The 27940-nt window shown below is 42.7% G+C and overlaps 1 protein-coding gene across 1 annotated transcript in view; it reads left to right on the top strand.

The window, feature by feature from the left end:
• LRP2 (LDL receptor related protein 2) overlaps window positions 1–27940 on the top strand; it is a 140686-nt gene that overhangs the window by 58776 nt on the left and 53970 nt on the right. The window contains exons 18-39 of the mRNA XM_083495707.1: window positions 1164–1289; window positions 2212–2342; window positions 3562–3699; window positions 3931–4212; window positions 4751–4990; window positions 5812–5931; window positions 6322–6438; window positions 7791–8168; window positions 10982–11230; window positions 12630–12841; window positions 13837–14021; window positions 15337–15565; window positions 16763–16940; window positions 18028–18156; window positions 19872–20038; window positions 20933–21076; window positions 21239–21348; window positions 21948–22125; window positions 22611–22824; window positions 23738–23977; window positions 25181–25369; window positions 26155–27075. Coding sequence (XP_083351833.1) covers window positions 1164–1289; window positions 2212–2342; window positions 3562–3699; window positions 3931–4212; window positions 4751–4990; window positions 5812–5931; window positions 6322–6438; window positions 7791–8168; window positions 10982–11230; window positions 12630–12841; window positions 13837–14021; window positions 15337–15565; window positions 16763–16940; window positions 18028–18156; window positions 19872–20038; window positions 20933–21076; window positions 21239–21348; window positions 21948–22125; window positions 22611–22824; window positions 23738–23977; window positions 25181–25369; window positions 26155–27075 — 4877 coding nt within the window. The remainder of the gene's footprint in view (window positions 1–1163; window positions 1290–2211; window positions 2343–3561; window positions 3700–3930; window positions 4213–4750; window positions 4991–5811; window positions 5932–6321; window positions 6439–7790; window positions 8169–10981; window positions 11231–12629; window positions 12842–13836; window positions 14022–15336; window positions 15566–16762; window positions 16941–18027; window positions 18157–19871; window positions 20039–20932; window positions 21077–21238; window positions 21349–21947; window positions 22126–22610; window positions 22825–23737; window positions 23978–25180; window positions 25370–26154; window positions 27076–27940) is intronic.

The raw sequence follows: 27940 nt of genomic DNA, 5'->3' as shown, positions 1-27940 counted from the left end.
GTCCTGGCACCAGTTACAACATCCAGAGCAAAACGCAAGGTGGTACAAAATCAACACAAAAGGGGTATTCAGCAGAATTATCTATTAAAAAACCAAGAAGCGTTTGTTCTGTGCTCTTTCTTTGGATTGGAACAGAACTCACTGCAGCGTAAGAGTTCCTGTTATCTCCATGGTGTTATCTGTATAAATAACTCTCTTGGAGGAGTGTTAGAGCATGTCTTTCACTTACCTAGTCTCTGATACTCCGTTCTGAGGGCCAAATCCCAGCCTGATGTTTTTGCTCTGTAGAGGAAAAAGAAGTTATTTCAGAATGCAAAGTCCATGCGGAGCTTATTACCATGGTTATGTGTACTGCCTCTGATGACTGGGGCTCCCTCTCCTGGCACTTGGTTACGCAGCTGGAGTCAGTTCCCATTATCTCTGGGCGAGAGGCTAATTTAAACCTTCTATGAATGCCTTGTAACTTTGATTATACTATGGAAAAACCTTCCTCCTATCTATTTCCTTATTTCCATATTGTTAACTGTTGACAGATCTGTAACAAGAAGCCATAATGTTTTTATTTATTGCTGTTTATCCATAATGGATGGGGAGGGAATGCTCCAGTTCTTAGCAATATGGCTGGCACTTGCTTCTCTATTGAGTTAAACTTTTGTTTTGGTGAAAACTGGTCACTGCTACTACTATTACTATTATTATTTAGGGTCAAGTTATCCCTAGGTAATTTTTCATGGATTTTCCCTTGCAGCACACTGTACTTCCCTCCCAAAATACTCCGCAGGGTCACAGTGCCCTTTGGAACATCATGGGAAATAGCACTGTGGGGGGCATAAGGGGAAAAAGAAATAGATGAAAATTTCCTGCCAATTCCTTCCCCCAGTGTAGTTCCCCCTCAAGGGAAATCTGAATCCAATCCATTAATATCCTTTTATTTAGTGAGTGAGTGAGTGTTGAGTTGAGTTGAGTTCAGTTTGTTTTTAAATTTGTTTCCTCTATAAGCGATAGCAAGAACAAGTGTCAGAACATAGTAAGTACTATGTCTAAAAGACCGTTTTTAGTTTGGGGGTTGGGTTTTTATTGCACTGCAGGTGACAGGCCGGGGAGAAATATCAACATTTTGATGACTATTTGTAGTTTCAGTGCATTTTTATTATTCTTTCCAGATACATATTTTGGACGGACTGGTTCCGGCCTGCTAAGATCATGAGAGCATGGAGTGATGGATCACATGCCTTACCAATTGTGAACACAACACTTGGCTGGCCTAATGGCTTAGCTATTGATTGGAGGTAAGAAATCAAATCAAAACAAGGATTTTTAAAAGCAGATATTATGCAACCAGCGGACATTGCAGAAATAATCTTTACACTACAGCAAATGCAGCATCAAAATGACCATTTCTTCCAGAATGCCGATAGTCACGACATTTTCTTGCAAACTACAGATGCTTTTAGTTTGTCACCAAAAGTTGAAATACTTTAGATGGTAGGGAAGTAAGTTATGAAATGCCATTCCGAACAACAGATTTAAGTTTTCAATTACGGCTGGGCTGAAAGGGTGGGAGAGGGTACCTTAGCCAAAGCTTTGATCTGTAGTGATAGGCACCTTTTTTCCAGTGTTCTCCCTGCCTCAAGGTGTGCTTTGAAAGGAGATTGAAATGGTTCACACCTCCGAAGTAAGGGCATTGCTGAGCCAGAAAGCATTGCCCTCATTCTGGATTGACTTATGCAACTGATCCAACTCTGAATGGCTGTATGGAATCAATCATTTTATTATAGTTTTATTAAATTTGTACATCGCCCTTTATCTGAAGATCTTCGGGCAGTTCACAGTATAAAAATGCAAAGTAAAACCACAAAATACATAATAAAAAACAAGAACAAAACAAACCCATATCCCCCCCCCAACACATTTAAAAGGACATTTGTTGTGTGGGCCCCAACTGACAGGGAAGATTTCCCAGGAAGAAGCCTCATTTGAAAAGGGGAGCAGCGAAAACAGTGAGGGAACTTGTGAAAGGTGGATTCTGGAACATTTCATCCTCCTCAAAATACTAATTTTGCTCCGGATGCTTATGGTGCAGAAACCTCCATTGAGATGAATAGCAATTAGATGGGAATTATTTACAGAGGAATTTACCTTCCACCTGCATGTATCTGCAGGCAAACTACCTTTCTGTAAAAATTCAAATAAAACTCTCATTTCTTTCAGTTCTTTAAGGCTTTACTGGGTGGATGCCTTCTTTGATAAGATTGAACATAGTACCTTTGATGGGCTGGATAGGAAGACGCTGGAACGAATTAATCAGATGACACATCCGTTTGGTCTCACTATCTTTGGAGGTCAGTATCTATGTTGAGTCCTCACAGCGGTCCTCAGTCTCTCACGGTATAAAAGGCTTTTGGAATATAGTAGGTTGCAATGCATTGAAATGCAGGTTTTCTTGCAAAAGGATTGTTCACAGCAGGGATGGGGAACTGGTAGCCTTGCAGGTGTTGTTGTGACTCCGACTTCCACCAGCCCCAGTCAGCATGTCCCAAAGTGTAAGGGATGGTGGGAGTTGCAGCCCAACAACATCTGGGTGGCTTCAGTTTCCCTTATCTCGGGTTTATGAGGTTTCACTTCTTCATTTGCTTTTGGAATACACACACAAACAGAAAATGCAGGTTTCAGCCTTGCATCTGACTCTCTTGACATTGCAAGTGCAGCTTTGGTCATTTTCTGTCTGATTTCCAGTATGTTGTTGTTGTTGGTTGGTTGGGTTTGTTTGTTTTTAATGAGGGAAATAATGTTGGTTCTGAAACTCTGTGCTGTATAAGCTGTTGCTGTTTCTTGCTCATATCACCAAATGTGAACGATGCCATTCACCATGGCCTCTTTCTGGAGCAAGTATGTGGAGAAATAGACTGAACCTCACATCACGCATTCATCTTCATGCTGCATCACCCAACTCCCCATGTGAAATTCTACACTGGTCCAGAGATCACTTTTGCAGTATGGATAGAAGAGGAGTTTGGATTTGATATCCCGCTTAATCACTACCCGAAGGAGTCTCAAAGCGGCTAACATTCTCCTTTCCCTTCCTCCCCCACAACAAACACTCTGTGAGGTGAGTGGGGCTGGGAGACTTCAGAGAAGTGTGACTAGCCCGAGGTCACCCAGCAGCTGCATGTGGAGGAGCAGGGAAGCGAACCAGGTTCACCAGATTACGAGACTACCGCTCTTAACCACTACACTACACTGACTCTCACTAATTCTGAGGAAGAGTTGAGAATTGACTAGCACCCTAACTTCCCTAAGTGGAGATCAGCTCAATGGAACAAGGCTTTCTTGCCTCCCCCTTCTCTGTCCTTCACTTCCAGTTTGTTCCAGTTTGTTCCTTCCAGTTGGGGGAACCTCTAGAACAGCATGTGGTGGTGGTGGTGGTGAAAAAGTGGAATCCATAAAAAACCCCACCCACCCCCACAAACACGGCTCACAGCCAGTTGGATCCAAACCAGTACATATGCCCAGTCAGCTTTGGCCTCCGTAATGTTTTGGTTTTTTGGTTGGGTGTTGCAGGTTATGCATATTTCACTGACTGGAGACTTGGCGGAATAGTTCGGGTCCGAAAGTCTGATGGAGGAGAAATGACTATTATTAGGAGGGGAATCAATAATATCATGCACGTGAAAGCATATAATGCTCAGTCTCAAATAGGTAAGCTTATCTATTGTACTTTTTCAAGGATGTATGTCGAAGCATCTTGATTTGCAGTAGCATTATCTGTTCAACTCCTTTAAACAGATTCCCAAGTTTTTGCCCTTCCATTTTCAACTTTTACCTTTTGTGTCTCAGGTATCTTTTCCTTCTTCGGAAAAGGGGGTGTTTTGTAAGTGTTTCCATAGTGTTGCAAATCTTCCAAATTAATTTTTCATTGTGTTTTCGAAGGCAATAACTACTGTAACAGAGCAACAAATCCCAATGGAGACTGCAGCCATTTCTGCTTCCCAGTGCCCAATTTTCAGCGGGTTTGTGGCTGCCCCTATGGAATGAAACTGAGCTCTAACCAGTTGACCTGTGTGGAAGATCCATCCAATGAGCCTCCCACTTTACAGTGTGGTTCATACTCCTTTTCCTGTGGCAATGGCAGGTGTGTACCCAGGTACTATCGATGTGATGGTGTGGATGATTGCCACGACAACAGCGATGAACAGAACTGTGGATCCCTCAGTAAGTATTGTTTGTATTCCCCCCAAATGTCACTTTATTTGTTCAAAAATTTCTCAGTTGCAGTCCACCTATTGCAATAAATCGGAGAACATAGTTTAAGCCTTCGATACCATTTATTTTATTTTATTTTAAAATTAGTTTTTATTAATGATTTTTTGTGTTACAAAACAGATAAACAGGGAAAGGTGCATCTATTGTCTCCACTTTTGATCCATAGTCTTTTTGTTTACATTTAGTGAGAGACAATTTTGTCATAGACATCTTGCAGCTGGAGGAAAAGAGAGCTCGCATTCTCAGTATAAATAAATAAATAAATACATAAACATACCCACACGATGCTGACACAAACCCCTACACCAGTAATAGGCAGTAGAATGAAATACCATTTATGTTCCTCAGACCTAATGAGTTTTCTCCCCCTCACCACCCCCAAATTGTGTTTTTACATTGAGTGGAACATCTTTGTGTGGTAGCCAGGAAGGCTGGTTTTGGTGGCATTATAACTCAGATCTTCTCAACGTTTTATTTTCTCGTCTAGACAATTCTTGTGCTTCGTCGGCCTTTACCTGCAGAAATGGCCAGTGCATTCCTAACCGGTGGCGATGCGATAAGCACAACGACTGTCTCGATAGTAGCGATGAGCTCCACTGCCCTACGCAGGGCCCCACTTCCTGCCCGGCAGCCTTGTTCACCTGTGACAACAGCAAGTGCATTCCCAGAATCTGGCTGTGCGATACAGACAATGACTGTGGTGACGGATCAGATGAAAGAAACTGCAGTAAGCATTCAAATAGGGAGGATACAGCGCTGTGCTTAGTCTTTCTCGGCAATCTGCTTTTCAGCAACAACAGCACAAAACCTCTCCTGCCTTTTAAAACCCAAAGCAGTGTCCATGTGATCCCCATCCAGGCCCTGAACAGTCCCAGATAGTTTAGCTCCAGGGTGCCTTAAGCCCCCTCTTCAAAGTCATTGCTTTTCATTCTCTGCAGCTCAGCTTCTACACAGCTCTGGCTACCATTGTAAGCATTCTTAGTAGGAGTAAGCCACAGGTAGGGTTGGGAATGACTCCCGCCTCAAGGCCTGGGGACCCACTACTAGTGTGCATTGGCAACACTGAGCTAGGAGGACCAGTGGTCTCCTAAGGTAGATTCCTATGTTGGTTCTAGACTGAACTAGTTGCACTTAACATTGAAATGGGTGGGACTTAAGTCATAATGAACTTGTCCTACTGGTTCCAGGGAGATTTTCCTTCTTAGAAAATACATTTAGGATGGTGCTGCACAGAGTGTAGCTCTGTAATATTCTGCATAGTGTGTTAATGCAAAATAGGGCTATGGGAAAATAGGTACAGCGGTAGCTCGGTTCTCGAACGTCTCCATTGACGAGCGTTTCAGAACCTGAACGCCGAAAACCCGGAAGTAAATGCTTCCATTGGAAGCCGAACAGCTTTTCTCAATTGAATTTGCAGACTGCCCTTTGTGCCTCAGTTTTCAAACATTTCGGAACTCGGAAGGTCTTCCGGAATGGATTACGTTTGAGAACCGAGGCACCACTGCATTCTATTAAGTTGGTGTTTTGTTTTTATGCTGTCTTGTTTAGCTTTCACAGAGACATGTGAGCCTGGTCAGTTCCAGTGTCCTGATCACAGGTGCATCGATCCATTTTATGTGTGTGATGGTGACAAGGATTGTGTAGATGGAGCGGATGAACATGATTGCAGTTAAGTATCACCTGCCTCCTCCTTCCACTTGACATTTTCATCATCAGGGCTAGTCACACTTCTCTGAAGTCTCTCAGCCTCACTCACCTCACAGAGTGTGTGTTGTGGGGGAGGAAGGGAAAGGAGATTGATGGCCGCTTTGAGACTCCTTAGGGTAGTGATAAAGCGGGATATCAAATCCAAATCCTTCTTCTTCTTTTTCTTCTTCTTCTTGTACTTCAGGGAAATGGGTGATGCAAGCATTCCTCCTGTTCTCTAGAATCCCCAGGGATATATATTTAGTCGTAATTACTGCCTACCATGTTCTCACTCTTAGTACAATGGCAGAAAAACTGTCCAAAAGCTTGTCACCAAGTGAAACCTGAGATAATCTTTCTTTTTTATTTTAGTTTACAACTGTAGTTCCAATGAGTTTAAATGTGCAAGTGGAGACCAGTGTATCAGCAATTATTACCAGTGTGATGGTGTCTTTGACTGCAACGATCACTCAGATGAGGCTGGTTGTCGTAAGTACACAACTGACCCAAAACGTTTGGCTGCCTGAGGCAGAACAGCAGATGCCTGTCCTCCCAAGTCAAATTACTTATTACCCAAGTACTTGAGGGAGAAAATCCCATATACACCTCCTTTCCTCCTTGGCAGTAAAATGCATCAATGATTGATTGAATAACTAGCAAATTGCTGCCCTTTAATGACATCCAAAGTATCCTGCCTGAGGCAGCTGCCTCACTCTCCATAATGACAGGACTGGTCCTGACTATAGGAACAGACAAAGTTCCCTGTTACTAGTGAAATATTATGAAGAGTTGAACACGCTAGCTGCGGACAAGATGAGATGTCTGCAATAACTCAGCTTGAGGCGCATAATAAAGTGACATTCTCCAATAATAACATGACATGGGTTAGATCTCACATGTCTTCTGAATCCAAATTTGAGTCAAGATTTTGTTATACTGAACTGCTTTGTGTATAGTTTTAGAAACAATTCACACACTGAAAGCAACAAGAGTTTTCCTAATGGCTTCAATGAGATGTGCATTAAATTCCCTTTTTAAATAATACAGGAAAAAAGAAGAAATATCAACACTATAATGGCTGCAAGAGGGAATGATGTTTGAACGAATGAAAACTCTTTTTATATGACTACAAAGTATCCATACTGCTTTATATTTTTAAGTGAAAAAAATCTTAAATCAGTTTACAACCAGCATCAAAACAATCCAAGAGAACATTCCAAAATAAAATATTATAGAAGAAAACAACATACAAAATACACATTAAGAGCAACATAATTAACGGGAAACTGAAAATATCTGAAACATTTCAAGATAAAACAGTACTAAAAGGAAGTGAAATATAGAATGCACATTTAAAACAGCATGCTTAGCAAAGGAATAAAATTAGCAAGAGAAAAACGTCCCGCACTTCAGGCAAAGGCCAGGGGATAGGTGCAAGCTTTTGTATTGAAGCATATCCAAAATGTTTGGTTATATTTTTACGTAAGTAAAATTGCTGCTGTCCACAGACATTAAATGGAATGTGTACTAGTCTCTGATATCTGTGTCTGAAGAAGTGTGCATGCACACGAAAGCTTATACCCAGAACAAACTTAGTTGGTCTCTAAGGTGCTACTGGACAATTTTTTAATTTATTTCAACTGCGTCAGACCAACACGGCTACCCACCTGAATCTAGTCTCTGCTATGCCATTCTGTCATGTCAAGGGTAGTCCTTTTGCAATTCCTCTTAATTTCCAAAAATTTGCTGCCCCTTGTGTCCAAGATGTGTGCCACAGCTCTTCTTGCTTTCCCACCAATGCGTGGACTGTCTCCCACATGCTTCCTATGACTATGTTTCAGCCACGAGGCCAGCTGGGATGTGCCATCAGAATGAGTTCCAGTGCCAGTCGGATGGCAACTGTATCCCTGCCAACTGGGAATGTGATGGGCACCCCGACTGTGTGGATGGCTCAGATGAGCATCATCGATGCCCCCCCAGGACATGCCCTCCTTCCCTTTTCCACTGTGACAATGGGAACTGCGTCTACCGTGCTTGGGTCTGTGATGGTGACAACGACTGCCGCGACATGAGTGACGAGAGAGACTGTCCCACTCAGCCTTTCCGGTGCCCCAGCTGGCAGTGGCAATGTCCTGGCCACAGCATGTGTGTAAACCTCAGCAGAGTATGTGACAATCTTGCTGACTGCCCTAATGGAGCCGATGAATCGCCCTTGTGCAGTAAGTTACCTTTTTTTTAAGGGCAAATGCAGGATGGACCTGCAAGATGCCTGGATATTGGATGGGGCAGGAAACTCCTAGGGAAATCCAGCCTATTCTATTTTACAGGATCATTGTGAAAGGTAAAATGGGAACAGCTATATTTGGAATCCTGAGCTCCTTGAAGGAAGAGTGGGATACCGACATAATAAATTGTAAAATACATAAAGGTTACAATGAAGTATAATATACTTGTTTGTACGGTAAACCTGCAACTTAACGTGGGGGTTACGTTCCAGGGATGGTGCCTAAAGCCAAAATTGAATATAGACAAAGCACATTCAGTGGCAAGTGGGACTGCCACTTTCTGTCTGCTTTTTAATTTAATTTATTATTATTTTTTTCTATGCACATAAAGTTGAATATGGACAAGTTAAATGTGCATAAATTGTGGTCTTACTGTATATTAATTGCAATACCTGGAGCCCGCAGTTGCATGTCCCCACCATAACTTTCAGGCCTTTTGCAACTGTGCAAGACTGTGAGTATGTTCCTTATTTTCGGCAGTGCTTTGGTTGAGTTTAATATGTTAAATGTGTTTCAAACTTTGCTTATATCCTCAAATACTTGTTAAATTCACTGTCTATGAGATTGGGACATAATCAGTAGTTTCTTTTAATTAAAATTAAATTTCATCCGGTCTTTAATATTTTCTGTACAATTTCTAACTTTTATCTGATAATAATCTCAAAAAATGGCAAGCGGCCAGAAGTCGTGTTTGTGATGATTACTGTCAGTGTTGATTTACACTTAATCCTAACTTCTTTCTTTCTTTCCTCCTTTTTTTCTAATCAATGCACATTCTCAGATGAGCCTCAGCCAGGTATGAGTCTAAAGCATACTAGGTTAATATTTTGACACCAAATTGCATTTGTTAACTAAAGGCTTGTTTACAGAAACAGGTATTCCTAAGAAGGTTTCAAAGACTATGGATTTGGGTTTGGTTTTTTCCTGAACCGAAAAACTTTATTGAGGGTTGAGGAGGAAACTCCAGAATGTGGCAGCCATGTATTCATCCTCAATAGCTCAGGGGGCTGTATTATTTCAGATAATCTCCAATCCACTCCCTTGGGCATCTTCAGAATTCTATGTGTGCATGCAAAGGAAGTGCTTTCACATGTGCAAATGAAACCAGCTAAATTTTCAATTCTAACTATAGGCTGTTCTGCCACATCACATATCTCTGTGGGAATTCCCCCAACTCTCAGGATCATGTTGTGGGGTTTGGAGGGGCATTTAACAGGCCGAGGTAGAAAACAATCGCAGAAAACCCTTGGTATGTGTTCACCATACCCGATCCTCTCTATCACAGCCACAGTCACTTAAAAGGGTTCAAAGGGGAGCCCAAAGTTCTGTACAGTGGAACCTCGGGTTGCAAATGTGATCCGTGCGGGAGGCACGTTCACAACCCGCAGCGCCGCAGGTTGCGATTCAGCACCTCTGCGCATGCGCAAAGCGCAATTTAGCACTTCTGTGCATAACTGAAACCTGGAAGTAATCTGTTCCAGTACTTCTGGGTTTGGCGTGGTGCACAGCCTGAAGCGTCTGTAACCCAAAGTACCACTGTACTATCCATATGTTCTTGTTCTCACTTCACTTTGTCTTCAAATTGACACCTTGAGCTTGTGGGGGGATAGGAAGAAACAGCAACTCAGATTTAAGCTACACCAAACCTGTATTCTTCTCTCTGTATACCTGATTATGTAAAAATAAGCCTCCAATTACCACAATTCCTAATTCTGGTATTAAACCATTCCTTTTTATGTGCTAGTGGTGGGAGAGGGTGGGCAATCCAAGTTCTTTTTGAGCTTCTCACAGCCTACATTTAGACTTCTAAATTGATCCATTTTTGTGTTGTTAAACAGTGGTGGGGAACCTGTGGTCCTCCAGATGTTGCCAGACTCCCCAACTCTCATCAGCCTCAGCCAAGATAGCTGATGGTTAGGAATGATGGGATTTGTAGTCCATCAACAACAGAAGGTCCACAGGTTCACCACCTCTGCTGTAGATTTTAGACTTTACACTAGCAGAGGGAAGTGACCTGCTAGAGTATATGAGTATGTTTGAAAGGATCATGAAGTAAAAAGCGAATTATTTTGACTTTGCATCTCATCATAACATCCAATACCATATTTACCTCAATTAGTTTGTGGGGAGTGGGAGGTGGGGAGAACTCATATAGGCAGCAAAGTATTTGTTGTTCATTTGCAGAAACCATAGCTGGGACTTTGAAGTAATGTTTTCCTCATTATTATTTTTTTAAAAGCTAGGATGGCTTTCTGTCTATCAGTTTTCTTGCTATGCCATTTGAGGATTCTGAGCACCGGCTGTTATTTTCAGATGCCTGTTAGCTGACGATACCTTTCAAAATCTTTTTCTGCTTCTGGTACTACATGGATGGCATTTCAGCAATGACAGCCCACAGGAAAAGCAGGCGTTCCGTGCTGGCTATAAGTGTTAATACCTACCAAATTGGCTCAGAATTTACCTCAAAACATGTTAGTTATATGTATACATATTAGTATACATTCCTTTTACTTACTTAGTGCACTTGTGGCCCTCTAGATATTGTTGAGTTCCCAACCTCCCCAGTCAGGGAAGATGGGAGTTGGGAGTCTAATCGTAATATATGGAAGGTTCCCCAATCTCTCCTACTCCTACATAAGAGCAGGCACTGTTGCTTTGCATTTGTTACGACTCCCTTTTCTATACTTTAGGGGAGTTGAGAGGTTTTCATACCTGCTGGTTTATGTCCCTCTCCCACTTATTTGCAGACCAGGAGAGCTGTACGGATAATAATGCCGGGTGCACACACGACTGTATCCAAGGCCCCTTTGGCGCTCAGTGTTCTTGTCCCTTTGGGTACCAGCTGGCCAACGACTCCAAAACCTGCGAAGACATCAACGAATGTGACCCTCCAGGGTTTTGCAGCCAGCACTGCCACAACGAACGAGGGTCTTCCAGATGTTACTGTGACGAAGGTTATGTGTTGGAACCCAATGGGAGGACTTGCAAAGTAGCAGGTGAGGAAGGCAAAGATAAGTCCATAAAGACAAGTGCACATGTAGATCCCCATGTCCCTAGCTATCCTGTGGCCTTGGCAAAAGTTTGTCCACTGTTAAGTCACTTAATATGTGAAAAGAATATGTGAAAAGAAAAGGGGTGGGGTGGGATTGAGCTGGTGAAACTTGCAGGTGTTTCGTTTGGTTGCTCAGCGTTTTCTGTTTAAAATCAGTTGTTAAAAATTAGCAGACAGTCAGTGGTCGTATTTAAATTGGCACGCAGTCAATGGTTATATTTATTTGCACAGAATAATAATAATTTATTATTTATACCCCACCCATCTGGCTGGGCTTTCCCAGCCACTGTGGGCAGCTTCCAACAAAATATTAAAATACGGTAGTGCATCAAACATTAAAAGCTTCCCTAAAGAGGGCTGCCTTCAGGTGTCTTCTAAAAGTCTGGTAGTTGTTGTTCTCTTTGACATCTGGTGGGAGGGTATTCCATAGGGAGGGCGCCACTACCGAGAAGGCCCTCTGCCTGGTTCCCTGTAACTTGGCTTCTCGCAGTGAGGGAACTGCCAGAAGGCCCTTGGCGCTGGACTTCATTGACTGGAAGCCCTCCCTCTCTGTCTCACAGTGAATTATAGCATTTCACTGGAGGGCCCCCCTAAACTCTTTCTTTCTAGATGGCAAAGAGGAACTGCTTCCAGCTGGAAAGTACTGTATATAACATTTTTATTTTATCTTAAATTTGCATACTGCCCTATACCTGCGGGTCTCAGGGTGGAACAACCAAATTAACCCCCCCCCAAAAAAAAAACATTTAAAAAGGGTATTGATGGGTACTGGTGCCTAAAGGTGTATAATGAAGGTGCCAAGCGAACTTCCCTGGGGAGAGCATTCCACAAGCGGAGAGCCACTTTCTTCATGGACAGAACATTCCCATTCCTGTTTGTGGAGCAGAGGAAGCTGTCTTACACCGAGTTAAGACTCTTGGACCCATCTAGCATAGCATTGTCTAGGCCAGGGGTAGTCAACCTTTTTATACCTACTGCCCACTAATGCATCTTTCTTGATGGTAAAATTTCCTTACCACCCACCAGTGCTCAATGGAAGGAGGATTCAGCTTGTGCCATAGAAACCCTACTGCCCACCTAGAATCCTGAAATGCCCACTAGTGGGTGATAGGGACTAGGGTGACAACCTCTGGTCTAGACAACCCCTGGTCTCATGCTTTACTGACTGAGCTATCCCTTAGAGGCCTCTGTAGCATATGCTCTGCTGCTGAGTTCCTGTCACGAAATTGAGGCCACTACTAGTCCAGGGGTGGCAATTTTATGACTGGCTTTTCCTCCAGCAGGTTTTTGTTTTTTTAAAAAAAACTTTTGCAGAATTTACTTGACTTTGCCTGTTTTTGCAGAATTTGGGAATCTCCTCTTGTTGGTGGCAAGCCGTAACCAAATTGTCGTTGACAACATAACTTCCCATGCGCAGCACATTTATTCTTTGGTTCGCGATGGAAGGAACATTGTCGCGGTTGATTTTGATTCGGTTACTGATCGAATCTTTTGGTCTGACACCACACAGGACAAGATTTGGACTGCCTACCAGAATGGGACAGACAGGAAAGTTGTAAGTCTCTCATGGAATGCAGACATTGGCCGCATGTCACAATTGCATGGCACCCCTGTGTGTGTGTGTGTCCACTTCTTCATTTGTACCGTAGCTAACGTCTTTACAGATGTTCATGCAATGCACAGATGTTGAAATGGTGGAGCCAGCTGTTTTCATTTGTGTAATGCATGAAGGGACTTATTCCCATGGCAAATGTCATTGTTTGCATTCTTTGACCCAGTGGAGTGAATAGAGCCACACAAAGGCATGTGCTGACCTCTGCGATTTCCCCAGATGTGGGAAATTTGACATCATAATTTGTGGTAGACCCATCTCTCACAGTTCCCTGCCTTAGCGCTTGTTATGTACGTACGCTGTTGGGAAAGGGAGTAGAAAACAGAGCTTGTTATGCACTGTGGGGATAAGCCTGCATGACTGCTAAATGTTGCAGACTGGGTAGAGGATTTGCTTGTTTCATTTGATGTCTGTCCCTTGTTTCAATCCGCAAGGGTTTCATTTTCTTGATGCTTGCAAGTTTTTGAATGAATCCGTCTCTAAGGGTTTTGTACAGCAGTTTTACTTCCAGCACACTGCTGGGTAGATTCTTCCCATAATAAAGGAAACAAGCTGCACAGGGCACTATATTTCCTAGTACGTAATTGATAGTACTTGTGACTTTTGTTTAACCCTTTGCTACTGCCAAGTCCTCTTGCTTCTCTTGAGCTATTAATGTACCGTTAACGTTACTCAAATACTATCCGAATATGAGAGCAGGCCAACTGCTTCCAGCCATAAGCCATTTGTTTGTAGTAGTTTTAGAACAGCAATGAATCGTTTCATTGCAGTGAATTAGTCTCTTTGGGAACATGAGTTACACAGCATAGCTCTCTTTTTGCTGTCAATAAGAACGAAGCTGCTCCTTTTCTTTTCCATAGACAGTTCATTAATTTTCACTCATTTTGGCTGTAGCAAACTGCAAGAGCACTAACTTGTTCCTTCATGGTTTCCGGCAGGTACTTGACAGTGGTGTTACCGTAACAGAAAGCATCGCAGTGGACTGGGTAGGCCGCAATCTTTACTGGACAGACTTCGTTCTTGAGACAATCGAGGTCTCCAGACTCGATGGGAGCCACAGGACAGTGCTGATCAGTGAAAATGTAACAAACCCAAGGGGACTAGTGTTAGATCCCAGGACAGAGTAAGGTTTTCTCCTTTTTTCAAAAGACACCTTTCGACAATGGGATACTTGCTTCCTTGGGAAGGGCAATTTAGCAAAGAATTACTGAATGAACAAACTGTAGTGTTATATTACCATTTGCTGGTATTTGTATGATCAGACTGGCCATCTTGTGCCACTTGACCACTTCCAGTTCACCCCATTGTTAAGCAGCTCCTTATACAGGGAATGTGAAATTCATAGGACATTAGGTGTAGTTCTGGCTATGTTCTATGGTCCTCCTATTCCATAAGCTGTAGGAAATGGTCTGACCCAACCATGCCAGCCCAATAAATCCAACTCTTTGGCCGGCTTGGGTTAGTCATCACAGATACATTTAGCAAACACTTTTTATTGTTTGCATGGTATATTTGAAAATGCATCAGTCACTTATTTACATAAGAGATTATTTGAAGAGTTGAGGGGCTTTACGATCCCACCTTTATATATTCTCCATGAACTAGGTTGTGTTAGTTCAATTTGAGAAACAGTGGAGCATTCTGGAGAGTTAGCAGCTTGCTGGGCCTGCTCCAAGAGCAGAGATGCTGTTTTGCTTCAACCTAGATGTTTTTTTTTTTTTTTTGCTCCTTGTTTTCCATAGACAGTAAGTTTTGAGAAAAGGGGTCAAAGGACATAAGGAAACATGGGCTGAGACACCTTGCTCTGCATGTATCTTTTTGAAAGAGTATATGCTTCTCTCTCTCTTTCTCTTTTTGCAAATGCAGGATCTTTTCCTCCTTTGCACATTTTATAAATTGAGGTTTATATATCTTTGACTCCTTTGTTTAGAAGCAGTCAGTTCCACTTCTTTCAGGTCTGGGGTTCTTGTGGAAATGTATTAAATCAACTTGGTGTCGGAACCACAGCAAGCATCTTGACAAAGTCTAGTTTAATTAATGTGGTTGCTTATTACATTTCTGAAGCCCTCATGAGGCTGATTTCAAGGCTGAAACTAGGGGCAGTGTGTGATGACAAGTGTTTCTGGGTAGGGCTGTCTGAACTCTGCCCTAAAAATAGAGAAATTAGGCAGAAAATAGCCCCATTTGGGCCCCAAGGAAAGCTGGGCAGGGGACTAAGGCCAAGGGCTTGGCTTGCCTTAAGGCCACCTAAGTGAGCTCTTGGCAGAGGCAAGATTCAAACCAGGGACCTTCTGGCCCTTGGCTCTCTCTCTTAGCCATTACTCTATAGCACCTTTCAATATACCAAAAGCAGCTTTTGTGAATGAGGTCCTTTGACATTTCCGACTGTACCAGTGGTACCATTGTTCCTGCGATCGTTAATCAGTTGTTTTCCACAGTGCTCACGTGATGTTCTGGACAGACTGGGGCCGGAATCCCCGAATCGAAAGAGCAAGCATGGATGGCACATTACGAACCACCATCGTCAGTAAGAAGATCTATTGGCCCAATGGACTTGCCATTGATTACCCAAACAAGCTGCTATATTTTGCCGACGCCTATCTCGACTACATTGATTTCTGTGATTACAATGGAAACAACAGGCGCCAGGTGGTGGCAAGTGACTTGGTATGAAAAGGGAAAAAACAAGGAAATTGGCCGGGGGCGCAGGGTGTGACCATGGATTCCTGTATGGTGCAAATGGCTTCTGTGTTCTTCTGTGGTGAGGCAGCAAGTCCCAATCTTTACTCCAAAACTCTTGCGTCTAAGTCCAACACCTGTCCACTGCACCATGACTGATTTCTGAAGCCATCAGCCTACAATATATTGCTTAAAAGTCACTTATTAAAAAAAGTCCTGTGGCTGGCTGTATAGTTCCTGTATGCGATGCAGTGCTTGGAGAGAAAGAACATAGGTCAACTTTGTCTTGTAGGTGTTGGCTTAAGGCTGACAAAGTCTACTGAACTTAAAAAGACTTAACACATTTGCAGAATTCAGACATCCCACTGTATCGTGATTTTTGGGACCCCAAAACATGGCTTTCATAAGAAGAGAACTATTCAATCTAAGCACAAGAGAGCAAAACTGAGGAGTGCGGCTTATATGATTTTTCTTTTCGGAATAAATTTGATTAGGGTTTATAGAGAAAACTAACAAAACAGTACCAAATATTGTTTCTTCTGTTTTATCCAAACTAAGACTTTGATCTAAATACAATAAAAACATAAAGAAAAAGGAGGGGAAGAGAAAGAAATAAGGAGAAAGAGAGAAATAAAGAAAAAGAAATAGAAAAGAGGTTAAAAGAGAGAGTGGGGAATAAAATCCAGAAGGTAAGGGACTCCTGATTCCTCGTCCGTCCACTATTAACAATATTCACTTTATCCCCTCCAATATAAGACCCAACAAAGCCACTTTCTATAAACAAACATCATCTTCAATCCTCAAATCCAAATGTCATTATTTTTTTTTCACTCAAAAGGTCAATGAGAGGTTTCCAATCTTTAACAAATGTTAACAATGGCTTTTCTCTGATTAAACATGTTAATTAAACATGTCAACATCTCTCAGCTAAGTCCGTTAATTTTAACAGCCATTCTTCCATTGTTGGCAAGAACGGGTCCTTCCATCTTTGTGCATAGCATATAAAAGTCCCGCAGCCTGGAGCGATGCTTAACATCATTTCTCATATTTTATTGGGTCGTGGGAGAAATTATACTTGAGAGTAGCTGTAGAGATTTCTGTGCTGTGCCACTTATTCTGGATACCGGTAACAACTGTAATAGCAACAGTGTTAAAATGAAACTGAGCCCTTTGCCCTTCTTTTAGGTGCTGCGGCATCCTCACGCGCTGACCCTTTTTGAAGATTTTGTATACTGGACGGACCAATACACCCACCGAGTACTTCGAGCCAACAAGTGGCATGGAAGAAATCAAACTGTGATGGTTTATAACATCCACCAGCCTCTGGGCATTGTTGCAGTTCATCCTGTGAAGCAACCGGCCGGTAAGCTCAGCCAATTACGATTTTGCAACAGAAAAGCAAAACCATCCAGTGTAAATATTAGTAGACATCAATAATATTTTGGATACTTCCAGCGATGATATTGGGCAAACTCTCCAGGGCCACAGCGCTAAAGCAGGGGTGGGAAAGAGGGTCCAGCCCCTGCAGGCCATTTTGACATGTGGGTGGGATTGTCCATCTGTCAGTCCCCTGATGTCACAATGATGTCAGGTCATCTATTTATTATTTATTTTTTTAAGTACAGGCGCAGCTCCAACTGTTAGGAGACCCTTAGAAAACTACTGTTCCCAGCATTTTGGGGGGGAAGCCATGATTGTTAAAGCGGTATAAGGATGCTTTGAATGATTGGCGTGGATGAGGTTCATGAGTACAAGGAGTTAAGAGAAAACAGACCTATTTAGAGGGCCTCATAAGCAGCTTTCCTTCCAAATCCCTACTGTTGTTCTAAAAGTATAGGTTTCTTTTCTTTCTTTTTTTAAAAAAGGTTTTTATTAGGGTTTATAAAGAAAAATGCAAAGATTATTGTCAAATATCCTTTTTTGTCCAAACTAAAATGAGAAAGGAAGGGGAAGAGATAGAGAAAAAGGAATAAAAAAATATTTAAGAGTGAGAGAGAGGAGGTAAGAAGCTAAAGAACTTAAAATTCTTCGTCTGTCTGCTATAGATAAACATTATTCACTCCATCCATCGAGTATAACCTAAAAATAAAGGTTTTCAATGCAAACCAAGATTCTGGGAATAGTAATAATAATAATAATAATAATAATAATAATAATAATAATAATAATTTATTTATACCCCGCCCATCTGGCTGAGTTTCCCCAGCCACTCTGGGCGGCTCCCAATCAGTGTTAAAAACAGTACAGCGTTACATATTAAAAACTTCCCTGAACAGGGCTGCCTTAAGATGTACCGAGACGCCCTCAATAACTAGTCTTAGCTTGATGTAAAAAGCCAGATGTGACAAACCAGTTGTCTTGCCTAATTTCCTCATTTCATATCATGCTACACTACTGCTCTGCTTTTTTCCAATTTACCTTATCAGTGCTTTTATTTCTCTCTCTCCCAGGTATCAATTTTTGCAGCTCATCCCCCTGCAGCCACCTGTGCTTGCTTTCTGCATCGGGACCACGGTTTTATTCCTGCGCCTGCCCGTCTGGCTGGACTCTCTCTCCTGATCATGTGAACTGCATGAGAGGTGGGGTCACAGGAACTGTAGCTGGAGAGAGAAAGAAAACCACAAAACATGCCACTATCAGGGAAAGACTTCTCTAATCCCCGTCTGGTATTTCAGCAGAGTATAGGGGAGCAAATCTCCCAGATTTTGTTGTTATCGTTTTCAGGAAACACTGTGCAAATGCAGTTTATAAAATTAGACCGCCAAACCTGAATCAGTAGGCATGTATTTTGAAAACATTTCAGACTTTGCCTTACATGCATTTAATATGTGTAGGAATCCACGTTTTCTAGAATTTTCTGCTATACACTGAAAACATACTGTATTATGATAAATGTTAGAGTTCAGTCAATTGGACTTGATAATGCACAAGAATACCTAACTTCCTTGGAGATGCTCTGGCAGGCCATGGGTCATGAGACTTCAATAGGATAGATTCCCATGGGATTTGAGCATCCTTACTGGATGCTTAACACTGCAATCCTATGCCTCCATACCTGGGACTAAGCGTCTCTGGAAACAGTGGTTAGGAGCCTAAGGTTCCCTTTTCTCTGGGAGAATGAGCTTCCTCAATGGAAGAAGTGATAGAAGGACTTCTTTCCACTGATGAAAAGAACCTTTTGGATCCAGCCTAGCAGGACTCAGCTTCTGAGTTAACATGCACTGCACAGTGGTTTTAACAGAGAAGAGCAGATCTTAACAAACACAAGTATTACACATTCTCATTCAGGATTTGGAAAGAATAGGTTGGGGTGGGGTGGGCTTGACCTTTTCCCCTGCAGAGATTGATTGGGGCTGTAATCCTTGCTGACATTGTTTAGTTCAGCTTGCCAACAAGAAACTTTCAGCAACTGCGCTGAGTCGCGTTTTGCTTGCATTGTTTTCTTTTCACCACAGTGATATTGTTTTAAGTCTGCACAGCTAATTGGTGGAGCCAGTATTGCAAACCGTCACGATGACAGAAAAGCACAAAGTCCCAAGCAGCACTGTTTTCTTGTTTTTTTAATCATCGCATAGCAGTTTGATCCATGATATGCAACCCTTGAACATTTTTGTGTTTCCCTCCTTTCACTGTGAAGCTGTTAAAACCATATTTTTTTGTGTGCTCCCCATCCTCCTTTTTTTAAGCAGTAGAGCTGTGTAGTAGTACGGTGGTCCGGGTCTCTTAATATGCAAGCGGTTCAGAATTTCAGGACATTTCAGGCCTCTGTGATAGGCCACACTTTGATCTCTGAAGGGCTGTGTGGGGAGAGGAAAGTATCTGCTATTGGAGTTGACTTCGTGCTTGCAAGTCAAAAAATAGGGCAACGGCTGCTGAAACGCAGAGTAGCTGCAAAGGTGACAAAGACTTGAGTCTCTCTTGGATGCCGATTTCAAGCGGACTGCTCCAAAATTAGTGCTTTGAGGACATGGATGCCTTATAGGAAGGGACCAAAGCTCAGTGGTGGAGAGACACGCCTTTTATGTTAAAGGTTTCAGGTTTGATCCCAGGCATCTCCATTAAAATTAAATATACCTCGCAGCACAGCCTGGAGAGCCACTGTTAGTCAGAGTCAATAATACTGGTCTGGATGCACAAATAATCTGACCTGGTATAAAACATTCTACTGTGTTCATACGTGTGTTTCAGTAAGCTGAATTTCCCCCCAAAATTTAACAAGCCAGAGAATTACATTTTCTTATTTTTAGGAAATACAGTAGAGTAAAATTTTGCTGCTTGCCATGCTGTTTTGCAGTCGAAGAGCCGTTCCTTATAGCCGTAAGAGATAACATAATTTACGGCATTTCTCTGAACCCCGAGGAGAAGACCAATGATGCAATGGTTCCAATAGCAGGAGTGCAGAATGGATATGATGTTGACTTTGACGACTCGGAACAGATGATCTACTGGGTTGAAAATCCAGTAAGTAAAATGCAGTTGCTTTGTATAGCTGTTGGTTGGAAGCGCTCTGCTTTGTAAAAACTGGTGTAAGGAATTGATGCTTTAGCCCATTGATAGGCATGCTGACTTTTATCTGCAGGGCAGCGCCAAATGGCTTATTGTACTTTGCCTGTTTTGCCACCCTGTGCTTGGCAGGTAGGCAGACACCATCTTGTGAAGCAGGTCATTCATTGCAATCTATTACGAAAGCCGAATTCATTATTTGGCTTGCTTGGAAGAGCTGCCAAATGTCAGGCCTGCAATTTTTTTTTAAAAAAAATATTTTATTCTTAACTGCACTTGTGACTCATATTTTCGCTGAAAGAGCCCCCTATGGTGGCAAACTATATCAAGGTCGCATTCATGCACAATGAGTTGCATTCAGCTAAGTCGTGCTCAGAGTAGACTCACTGAAATTAACGAACCCAAATTAGATGTGTCCATGAGCTTCAGTGGGTCTACACAGAGTAGGACTAGCATTTAAACCACATGGTTTCCCCCAAAGAATCCTGGGAACTAGTTTGTGTAGCTCTCTGAGGGGTAAACTGCGGTTCTCAGGATTCTTTGCATTTGGAGCCTCCTTTTCTCTCTACCCGTGATTCTTTACATCACTGTTTAGGACTGGCACATTTATTTTCATTTATCAGACAGTAGCTGCCATCCTAAATACACTTCCTTGGGAGTTTGTGCAATGGGACAAACTTCTATGTATAGAAAGTGTCTTAATTTGAGGGCTTTGTTTTATTTGGTTCTTTTTTACATTCAATTTGTAGTAGACCCAAACATTCCTCCTTAGAGCTTGTAACACTCTACAATACACCATGTGCAAGACGTTCATGCTTTTTCAATGCTTGGCATTTTTTTTTCTATCTTCAGGGGGAAATTCATAGAGTGAAGTCAGATGGAACAAACAGGACAATATTTGCCCCAGCATCTATTGTTGGTTCCCCTATGGGCCTTGCTTTAGACTGGATATCTGGAAATCTGTACTACAATAACCCTGCCACACAGTCCATTGAGGTAAGCCATTATTATCTTCAGGATAACAATTTTAGGATCAAAAAATATTTGGTTTAACACCTCAGCTAAGTTGCTTATAGGTTCACTGCTGTGCCAGCAAGTGTGCAAAATGTGATTTAAAGTGCCTTTCTTAATTTCTGTGCCATACGGTTCGTTTGGTAGGTACTGACGCTCCACAGAGAAGTAATTTATCGAAAAACACTAATCACCAATGATGGTACAGCTGCAGGATCTGGAAGGCCAGTTGGTATAACCTTGGATCCCATTCATGGGTAAGTTCAATAAATTGTTTCTGGCTCTGTCAAGGTTTTATATTCCTGGCTACCAGGTTTGTTTCCCAGGGAGGTCACTTTCCTGCTTTCCTGGTCACTGGATCCCAGACTAGCTGAGACAAACCAACTCCAAAGCACAGTTTATAAAGCTGGCTTCTTTCAACTAACCATACTTAAGTTTAATCACCGTTTTGGGTTTGAACAGCACATTAAACTGAGGAAACGTCCGGTCTCTTTGTGGCCAAGAGAGGGAAGCGGAAGCCAACAAGCCTGAGGGTTACTGAGGCTCGTAACTGTTGTAGCGCTAAGCCATTTGGTTTAACATTATGTCCAAACACCATCTGTAGTAAAACATGTCATTTTGTACTAATATAAAATGAGGAGTGTTGTTATACACACTTCAATAAGAATTCCACAAAGCAATTCTATAAAGGCCTACTCAGAAGAAAGTCTGAGGCCTTAGGAGCCTGCTCTTAGGTCGGTGTGCATAGGATTGCAACCAGAATGCCAAAACTCTAAATGCATACACACACACACATTGGTTACTGAAAATCCTCATTTCCTGCTTGCTTGATGATTTAAATAACATTACGTTGCAGGAAGCTGTATTGGACGGACCATGGAACTGACAGTGGGGTCCCAGCCAAGATTGGCAGTGCGAATATGGATGGCTCAGGTATCCAAACCCTCTTCACTGGTAATCTGGACCATGTGGAGTTTATCACCATTGATATCAAGGAACAAAAGCTGTACTGGCCAGTCACAAGCACCGGAGTGGTATGTATGCACATATAAACTTGGGTATGTTTGTGGTTCTGACTTCTGCTACTTATCACAGCCAAAGAGTTATGAGCTTTAAAACAGAAATGGTGAGGTGGTTAACGTTGAGGAGGGAAGAGATGGATCCATCACAAAGTATTTAGTGTGCAGCTTCGGGTAGCTCTGGAATAAATACTGCATTGCAAATGTTTAGTGGATGATTAATTTCTAGAGTTAATAGGAATGCTTAGCAGAACAATTCTGTGAACGTCTACCCACGGAATTAAGTCCCATGGTATCCAGTGAAGCTTACACTTCTGTTTATATGATCCAAATGGTTTTTATTTGGGATGAATTTTGGGTGTTTCTGAAAACCGTTCAGTCATAACTGGAAATTTAACTGCCAGACCTAGATATACTTTAATTTCTGGCGTGGAATTCTTGTGGACAGAGATCTGACTTTGCAGTCAGTTGTAATACAGTCCATGTCCTTTACCTCCTAGATTGAACGAGGGAACGTGGATGGCACTAATCGGATAACGCTGGTTGTTCACCTCTCTCACCCGTGGGGAGTGGCGGTCTATGGTTCTTTCCTGTACTACACTGACCGGGATTATGAGGTCATTGAGCGGGTTGACAAGTCCACAGGAGCAAACAAAGTGGTGTTGAGAGACAATGTTTCAGGACTGAAATGCCTCCGGGTGTATTATCGAGACAGTGAGTATAAGATGTCACCTGTGAGAAGGTTTCACAAATTCCTAATTTTGAATTGCTGTTGAGTTTGTTCCTCAGTGTCAAGTACAGTGCTTTAAATAATAGCTAAATAAACAAAAATCCAGAGGGAACAAGTCTTTAACTACAAGTTTTTTTTACCTGTGCAGGTAAAAGTGTCAGATTACTGGATTGGGGTTGGGTTAGCTATGCAGATTGAGCTGGGGCATTGGAAGGAAGAAATTTTCATTTCAGCTCTACATTTATTGTTGTTTGTTGGTTTATTTTAAAAGCTTTTATCAAACCAAACAAGCCAGTTTTGACTCTTGTGGAACCTTACAATTTTATTTTATTTTTAAATACCCTATCAAATCCAGTAAAGTTATCAGAGTAAAATAAAATAAAATCTCACCTTCTTAAAACATAGCAGCCTTGAGCAACACTCCTGCAGCCCACTGCGCCATGGTCACAGACAGCAAGCCCACCTGACGAGCTATGCTTCCATCTTTGTACTAAGGACAGGTAGAGAGATTTCAAAGTGGGCTTCCCCGAGAAGAGAACTCCACAATCATGGCCCTAGATTACAAATTGCCAAATATAATTCTTCTCTCATACATGTTTATTTTTAACAAGTTGGTCCATATAGTGGGAGTTTAATTCACTTGCGGCAATCTGTTGTTACTTTTGGATTTCTTTAAAAATTTGTTTTCTTTTTTTACTAGTAGCTTGGGAAGGTTCTTATTTCATTTACAATCCAAGTTTGCCGTCCCCTTTTTTGATACTGCTTCAGGGTGCTCATGACTCATGCTTGGCAGGGGGTTGGACTTGATGGCCCTTGTGGTCTCTTCCAACTCTATGATTCTATGACTCGCTGTTAAATGTTGGTTCCTATGTATTCTTCTCTCTCCCTGCTTTATAGATTCTGCTGGTTCCTCAAACGGCTGCAGCAACAACCCTGGGACTTGTCAGCAACTGTGCCTGCCTGTGCCTGGTGGACGCTTCTCTTGTGCCTGTGCTACTGGGTTCCGGTTAAATCCAGACAACAGGACCTGCTCCCCTTACAGCTCCTTTGTCGTCGTTTCCATGTTGTCTGCAATTAAAGGCTTTAGCTTAGAGGCATCTGACCATTCTGAAGCCATGGTCCCCATGGCAGGAAGGGGTAGGTTGAGATTACAGGAGACGAGCAAAATCCTTTTATGCTTAGTGCCATAATCTACTGTTGCAGATGGATAATGCCTTCTGTGTCTTTCCTGTAAAACGCGTGTATTTAATGTCCTGAGACTAAAAGTCAAGTGCGCAAACCAGCTAAGCAGAAGCGTTTCGATTTAAGCCAATTTATAAATAGGCTAGAGTCTACAAAGCCTGGAACATGGGGACAGAGGGCAGATTCAGATTCTAGTAATTGTATAGCAGTGCTACACAGGGAGACCATAACACAGGGATACTGCTGGACTCCCAACTGCCTTCCTCCTTGACCATTGGCCATGCTGGTTGGGGTTGTATTCCAACAATATCTGGAGAGCCACAGGGTCTTCCTCTCTACTGTAGCATTTTAAATGTCCTCACCAATCATATGCATAGTTTCTACACAATTGCTACGGAGGCCACAAGTATTGGAGTGGAAGTTGTCCATGTTATTGGGACAAAACACCTTGATAAGTGGTTTCAGGTGTTAAATACTCTCTGTGCAACATCACGTCAGCATGTCTGTAAAGGGTAGAAACTCAGGTGCTGACTGAACACAAGGAAGACTTCCAGAAGAGAGACCCAGGAGAGCTGGTGCACCAGGAATAACCTAGACTGAGATCTTATTAAATAGGATCTAGGCCAGTGTTTCCCAAACTTGGGTCTCCAGCTCCTTTTGGACTACAGTTCCCATCATCCCTGACTACTGGTCCTGCTAGCAAGGGATGATGGGAGTTGTAGTCCAAAACCAGCTGGAGACCCAAGTTTTGGAAACACTGGTAGATTCTACAGCCTTTTCTGGCTGTCAGCCAGGCCCTGATCTGGACAGGCATTTACACAGACTTCCCTTTACTTCCGAGAAGCCTTGTTTGACTAGCTGGGCACTTTTCTGGTGCCTCTGGAGTTCCTGTCTGGCTCATTGTTTCTTCTGCTCTTGTATTCCTGAGGTTTTCCACCTTGCGGTCCATGATGTAGCTGGAAGTTCAGGCAACCAGTATGGAGTCCTCTGGTGCCCATGACTGGAGTGCTGGCATCCAGAGGCTCTGCTTGAACGGTGGGCTCCTCAGAGTTGTTGACAGTGTCAGGGTTCATTGGGACCTTAGCTTTTCCATTACCTAAGCAGTGCATTTTAATACAATGAATTAAACGACCTGCTTCCTTACTCACTATTTTTCAGGGAGAAACGCACTACATGTGGATGTCCACATGCCTTCTGGTTTCATTTACTGGTGTGACTTCAGCAGCAGAACTCCGTCTCAGAATGCAATACGCAAAATCAAGCCAGACGGTTCTTATTTTAGGAACGTCATCACAGATGGCATAGGACTCAATGGGATCCGTGGTATTGCAATTGATTGGGTAGCTGGTCAGTATTACTGCTGCTTAACAAACTTGTTTCTAATACTTATCTTTCAGAAGCACTTATGCCAAGAATCAAGTAACATGAAGAATAATTATAATGACCCGTTAAAGCAGGGATGGGAAACCTACAGCTTAAGGGTCAAATGTAGCCTGGCAAAGGTTTCGGTTTGACCCATGAGGCTATTTCGCCCAAACTGTGTCCTGCCCACCTGTCAAAGTTGGCCCGCAGTGGTGGGGACAAATAAGGATCCAGCCTACAGAAGAGAAGGGGGAGGGGAGCCTGAGACTCACTGGTGCTTGTTCCTGTAATGTTAAGAAATGGTTTAGCATTACATATGAATGTGGGCAATAGGAAATTCAAGTGAAACAATGTGAAATCTGTGAATCTAAGGCTGGCCCTGGAAGGATGTGTGCAGGAAGACACAGGTATAGCTGCTTGCAACCCTTCAGGAAGAGCCAGGGAAACTGCCTTTACCATGGTTTGCTGAGCAAGGATGTAAAATGTAATCATGCAAACCACAAAGTTTGCAAATCCAGTTCAAACCTAACTGATTTGTGGGCATCCATTGACCATGGTTTAGGTATTCAGATGTAACACCTTTTTTTAGCATGTTGGAAACTGATGTAAGAGTTTGACCCTAAAAAGTGGTTGAAATAAACACCTTGAATAAATTATGACTAAGAAAAATCTGATTAAAATCAAGAACATTACAGGACCATCCTGAAAAATTATATACTTTCTGTACTAGGTTATCATACTAGTGTTTTGTTTTATTTCATTGCACATAGGAAATCTCTATTTTACCAATGCATTCCTGACTGGGACATTTGTAGAAGTTCTTCGCTTAAATACGTCTTATCGCCGCGTTCTGCTTAAAACCACTGTGGATATGCCGAGGCATATTGTCGTCGACCCCAAAAACAGATTCCTCTTTTGGGCAGACTATGGACAGAACCCCAAAATAGAACGTGCCCTTCTTGACTGCACTAACAGGACTGTGCTGGTCTCTGAAGGTATTGTGACCCCACGTGGCTTAGCAGTAGATCACAGCAACGGATACATTTATTGGGTGGACGATTCTTTAGACATGATTGCAAGAATCCCACATGACGGTGGAGAGCCTGAGATCGTCCGCTACGGCAGCCGTTACCCAACTCCTTACGGCATTACTATTTTTGAAAATTCCATGATTTGGGTGGATAGAAACTTGAAGAAAATCTTCCAAGCCAGCAAAGAGCCAGGCAATAGCGAGCCACCAACAGTTATAAGAGACAACATCGATTGGCTGAGGGATGTTACCATTTACAACAGCCATTATCAGTCGCTGTCGCCTGCCGACATCAACAACAACCCCTGCCTGGAGAACAACGGAGGCTGTTCTCACCTGTGCTTTGCACTACCTGATACGCAAGCGCCAAAATGTGGGTGTGCGTTTGGGTTCCTAGAAAGCGACGGCAAGAGGTGTTCTGTCTCGACGGACAACTACCTGATCTTTGCTTTGGAGAACGCCATTCGCAGCATCCATCTGGACCCTGAGAATCACAGCCCTCCGTTTCGTACAATGAACGTATTGAGAACTGCAGTAGCTCTGGACTATGACAGTGTGAACAACGTGATCTACTTCACTCAAAGCTCTCCTGCAGGCACAGGAAGAATCAGTTATGTTAGTATCTTCTCAGGAACGGGTAATCCCACTGTAGTGGCATCAGGTAAATATAATTAAACATCGGAAACCAGGAGTTTTATTGCAGCCTAGTCTTAAAAATATTTACTCAGGTGAAAGTTCAAAGTGATCTAGAGTGATCTGGTGAACATTGTATACTTGACACTCTAAAAGCTTTTGATAAGACTCCTAAGTAAGCTTTAGAAGTCATGAGATAAGAGGACAGGTCTTCTTATGGATCAGTAACTGGTTAACTTACAGGAAGCATAAAGATAAAAGGTACCCCTGCCCGTAGGGGCCAGTCGTGTCCGACTCTAGGGTTGTGCGCCCATCTCACTTAAGAGGCCGGGGGCCAGCGCTGTCCGGAGACACTTCCAGGTCATGTGGCCACTGTGACGAAGCTGCTCTGGCGAGCCAGCACCAGCGCAGCACACGGAAACGCCATTTACCTTCCCGCTATAAAGCGGTACCTATTTATCTACTTGCACTAGGGGTGCTTTCGAACTGCTAGGTGGGCAGGAGCTGGGACTGAAGGACGGGAGTTCACCCCGCAGCAGGGATTCGAACTGCCAACCATGCGATCGGCAAGTCCTAGGTTTTACCCACAGCACCACCCGCGTCCCTACAGGAAGCATAGAAGAGGAATAAATGGATAGTGTAGATCAGAGCTTTCCAAACTGTGCCGCGACACGTTAGTGCGCCTACTGCAGTGTGTAGGTGTGTCACACGAATGCTCCCCGTGCTCCTCCTGGGGCTGGAAAGGGTTAGTTGAACCTCCAGTTTGTTAGTAAAACTGAATTACTGCAATCACGAAATGATGCAAAACCGAATTACTGTGTCGCAAAATGATGCGTGTCCAAAAAATGTGTCACCAACTTGAAAAGTTTGGAAAGCTCTGGTGTAGATGATCT

This window comes from Podarcis liolepis (genome assembly GCF_965112155.1).
Source record: "Podarcis liolepis genome assembly, chromosome: 1".
In the NCBI taxonomy this organism is placed as follows: domain Eukaryota; kingdom Metazoa; phylum Chordata; class Lepidosauria; order Squamata; family Lacertidae; genus Podarcis; species Podarcis liolepis.
The sequence above is the reverse complement of the archived record's forward strand: the minus strand, read 5'-3'. Positions and strand labels throughout refer to the sequence as shown.